The following is a 4,048-nucleotide window of genomic DNA, read 5'->3' as shown; positions in this document are numbered from 1 at the left end:
TGTTGAGTTATTTTAAGGGGACAGCAAATTTACACTGTTATACAAGCTGTACACTCACTACTTTACATTGTAGCAAAGTGTAATTTCTTCAGTGTTGTCACAGATAGAATAAAATATTTACAGAAATGTGAGGGGTGTACTCATGCAAAGGGCCGTCTCTACCTGCATGGAAGGCACAGGTGTTCCATGTAGGCAGCCTGTGCAGACCAATGACAGGTGGCTGGCTGCATGGATCTCCAAAGACATCTCGAGTGTAAATCGATGCTGAACACAAGCGTGAATCAGAAAGTAGACTGTGTTCTGATCTGTGCATCGCTCCACAAGGATGGATCTTTTGGTGAATTGGAAATCTGTGCAACTGACTGCCTGTCATTGATTTGGACCTGCTGCCTGCAAGCGGGTGCATGGAACACTTGTGCCTTCCATGTGGGTAAAGACAGCCCTTTGCATGGATGTATGCAATAGTATGCCTATGTGAATGAGGCCTAATGAAGACTTGAACTCTTGGAAGTTGATGCATATTTCTTTTATCTCCAGGGGCTTCAAACACAGTTGGCCGAAGAGATAAGAACTGCCTCGTGTGTTGGACATGGAACCGTTTAATTCATTACTGCTTGTGTTTTGTTTTTTTTAAATAAACTTTTAATCAACTGAAGCACCACCTGACTTTGTCAGTTTTTTTTTTTTTTTTTTTGCTGCAGTAATACTTCACCGTGTATTTCATCCAGTGAAACGCCAGCTATTTCCTCCTATGTTTTTTAATTCTGTGTTTTTTCCCTTCAGTTTTTCTTGTGTTTTCTCTGGTTCTGTTTCCTGAAACTGTGATATCCAAATTATTAATTTTTTTTCTCAGACAAATGCTGGCTGCCCACACCGCTGTTTAATTCTGCTTTTAGAAATATACTTCTAAATGATTCAGACTAGGTGCCTTTTTTTTTTTTTTTTTTTTCCCATTTTCTTACAATCCGTTGGTTGGACAAAAATAAAGACAAGAGTGCCCGACGAGGGATGCGAGAAGAGGAGGATCAAGGCTGCTCTGTGCAAAACTGCAGAGAACGGGTATAGAACATTTTTGTTTTTAGAAGTTGCAACCCACTTTGTGTACAATACTGTTACAATACAGCGCTTTTGTATAAAGATCTTAGAGCGCTCGGCTACAAAGAGGGAAACAGGCACAAGCTGTGTCACGGTCGATGTCAACAGTATCAGTCCTGCTCCAACCCTGAGCTCTTCTTTGTTTATAGTCAGGAAAAAATGGGGTGTGGCGACTATACAACATAACCAATCACAGACATGTATACATTCAAAAGTTCAATAGACAGGGCAGTGTATGTTCATAAACGAGCTGAGCCGAGTCTTCTAGACATCCCGGGTATGATCAAGTTTGAAACACGAAATCATAAATTATAATATACCGTATATACTCGAGTATAAGCCGAGTTTTTCAGCATGTTTTTTCATGCTGAAAATGCACCCCTGGGCTTATACTCGAGTCACTGACTGGAGTGTCTTTTTAAAAATGGCGCCGCTCGGCGCCGACGTGTCACTGCGCATGTGCCGCATGCCCGGAAATAGCCGAACGCGTTCGGCTTTTCCCGAGCATCGGTGGCGCACTTGCGGTGACGTATGGCGGCGCCGGGTGGCGCGATTTTTAAATCGAAGACGGCGCCTCACCGACAGGTAAGTGAGATGCCTCCGCAGCCCCTGTATTTCCTCATGCAGTGCTGCGGGCATGGTACAGGACATTCTCCTGTACCATGCCCGCAGCACTGCATCTCCTGTGCCATGCCTGTAATTACTGTGCCATGCCTATACCTACTGTGCCATGCCTATACCTACTGTGCCATGCCTATACCTACTGTGCCATGCCTATACCTACTGTGCCATGCCTATACATACTGTGCCATGCCTATACCTACTGTGCCATGCCTATACCTACTGTGCCATGCCTATACCTACTGTGCCATGCCTATACCTACTGTGCCATGCCTGTAATTACTGTGCCATGCCTGTAATTACTGTGCCATGCCTGTAATTACTGTGCCATGCCTGTAATTACTGTGCCATGCCTGTAATTACTGTGCCATGCCTATACCTACTGTGCCATGCCTATACATACTGTGCCATGCCTATACCATGACCTGTGCCATGCCTGTACCGTGACCTGTGCCATGCCTGTACCGTGATCTGTGCCATGCCTGTACCGTGACCTGTGCCATGCCTGTACCGTGACCTGTGCCATGCCTGTACCGTGACCTGTGCCATGCCTGTACCGTGACCTGTGCCATGCCTGTACCGTGACCTGTGCCATGCCTGTACCGTGACCTGTGCCATGCCTGTACCGTGACCTGTGCCATGCCTGTACCGTGACCTGTGCCATGCCTGTACCGTGACCTGTGCCATGCCTGTACCATGACCTGTAACATGCATGTACCATGACCTGTGCCATGCCTATACCTTCACCTGTGCCATGCCTGTACCATCACCTGTGCCCTGACCTGTGCCATGCCCTTACCATGACCTGTGCAATGCCTGTACTATGACCTGCGCCATCTCCTGTACCATGCCCGCAGCCCCTGTTTTGTGTCTCGTGGTCGTTCAGTTGGGTCCGGTAGCTGCAGCATTTCCCACCCTAGGCTTATACTCGAGTGAATAAGTTTTCCCACTTTTTTGTGGCAAAAGTAGGGGTCTCGGCTTATATTCGGGTCGGCTTATACTCGAGTATATACGGTAATACATTTCATCGTCGCTGTTGTCACTTTTAGTACCTGATGACGAATTTTTCCATGAATCGTTATCGCTCAGTTCTTCAAATATTTCCGATTCACCATCGCTGTTTTCCAGTTCGTCCAAAAGCGTTTTTGAGCTAAAAGAACGCTTTTGAACTCCATGGACGTTCTAAATTTTCCAGGCACAAAGTACCGCAAAAAGTACAGGCAGGGCACTGGAAAAGCCTCCTAGGTAAAATCGCATGATACAAAATTGTAATCCTAACAGATTACACTATGTCATGTCTTGTTTTTTTTTTTTATCTCCCACCGGTTCCACCCCCCCTGTGCCGCTCGCAGGGAAGGGAACCGGAAGAACGAGCCGGCATTGGCGGAGCACACAGCGAGAGGAAGGCTGGGGAGGACGGCGGGGATCGCAGCGGAAGGGGATTATAATTCTGGGGTAATCCTGAGTGTGGCTCGGGGTTACCGCTTTTGGCACTGAATAATAACCCTGAGCCACACTCGGGAATACCGCTAGGAAGGTTAACTAAAACGCATCCTGAAAAATGTCCACACAAATAAAAATTAAAATTTCCACAACAGCTCAGACACAGGATTATTCGGGAAGGCTACAAAAAATTAGGGGTCTCATACAGGGAGTTATAATTTCCTGTGAGGGTCCCATCAATTAACCACTTGCCGACCGCCGCAAGTACATATACTGCGGCGGTCAGCCCCTCACAGGCAAAGTGACGTATTGGTACGTCACTAGCCTGTGAGGCTCTGGGGAGCGAGCGCGCGCCGCCGGGGGCGCGGTCACGAGACCCCCCCCCCCCCCCCCCCCGCGTGTGTGAGCGGCAGACACAAACTCTGCCGCTCACTCACGATCGTCCGTGACAGCAGGAGAAAGGCAGGCGGCTAGTGTAAACAAGCCGCCTGTCATTCTCCCCTGTGTAGAAACAGTGATCATACGGTTCTACTATGTAGGACCGTTGATCATTGTTCCTACACCTCAAGCCACAGCCAATCACAGTTAGAATCACGCCCCTAGGGACACACACAGCCCTTCACTACCAGTGTCATTTTACAGTAATAGTGCATATGTATAGCACTGATTACTGTAGTAATGTCACTGGTAACCCCAAAAGTGTCAAAAATGTCAGGGGTCCGATCTGTCAGCCCCAATGTCGCAGTCCCGCAAAAAAATCGCAGATCGCCGCCATTACGCGTTAAAAAAAAAAAAACAACAAAAATGACAAAAATCTTTCCCTTTGTTAGTAAGCGCGATAACTTTTGCGCAAACCAATCAAAATACGCTTTTTGCGATTTTTTTTTTT

General features: G+C 47.2%; 1 protein-coding gene across 1 annotated transcript in view; it reads left to right on the top strand.

The window, feature by feature from the left end:
* The window catches only part of EXOSC10 (exosome component 10), a 57,510-nt gene extending 56,845 nt beyond the window's left edge, over positions 1 to 665 (top strand). The window contains exon 25 of the mRNA XM_082274526.1: positions 538 to 665. Within this exon, the coding sequence (XP_082130652.1) occupies positions 538 to 568 (31 nt within the window). The 3' untranslated portion in view covers positions 569 to 665. The remainder of the gene's footprint in view (positions 1 to 537) is intronic.
* The last annotated feature ends 3,383 nt before the right edge of the window (positions 666 to 4,048 follow it).

The sequence above is a fragment of the Pelophylax lessonae genome, assembly GCF_965119305.1.
Source record: "Pelophylax lessonae genome assembly, chromosome: 12".
Classification (NCBI taxonomy): Eukaryota; Metazoa; Chordata; class Amphibia; order Anura; family Ranidae; genus Pelophylax; species Pelophylax lessonae.
The sequence above is the reverse complement of the archived record's forward strand: the minus strand, read 5'-3'. Positions and strand labels throughout refer to the sequence as shown.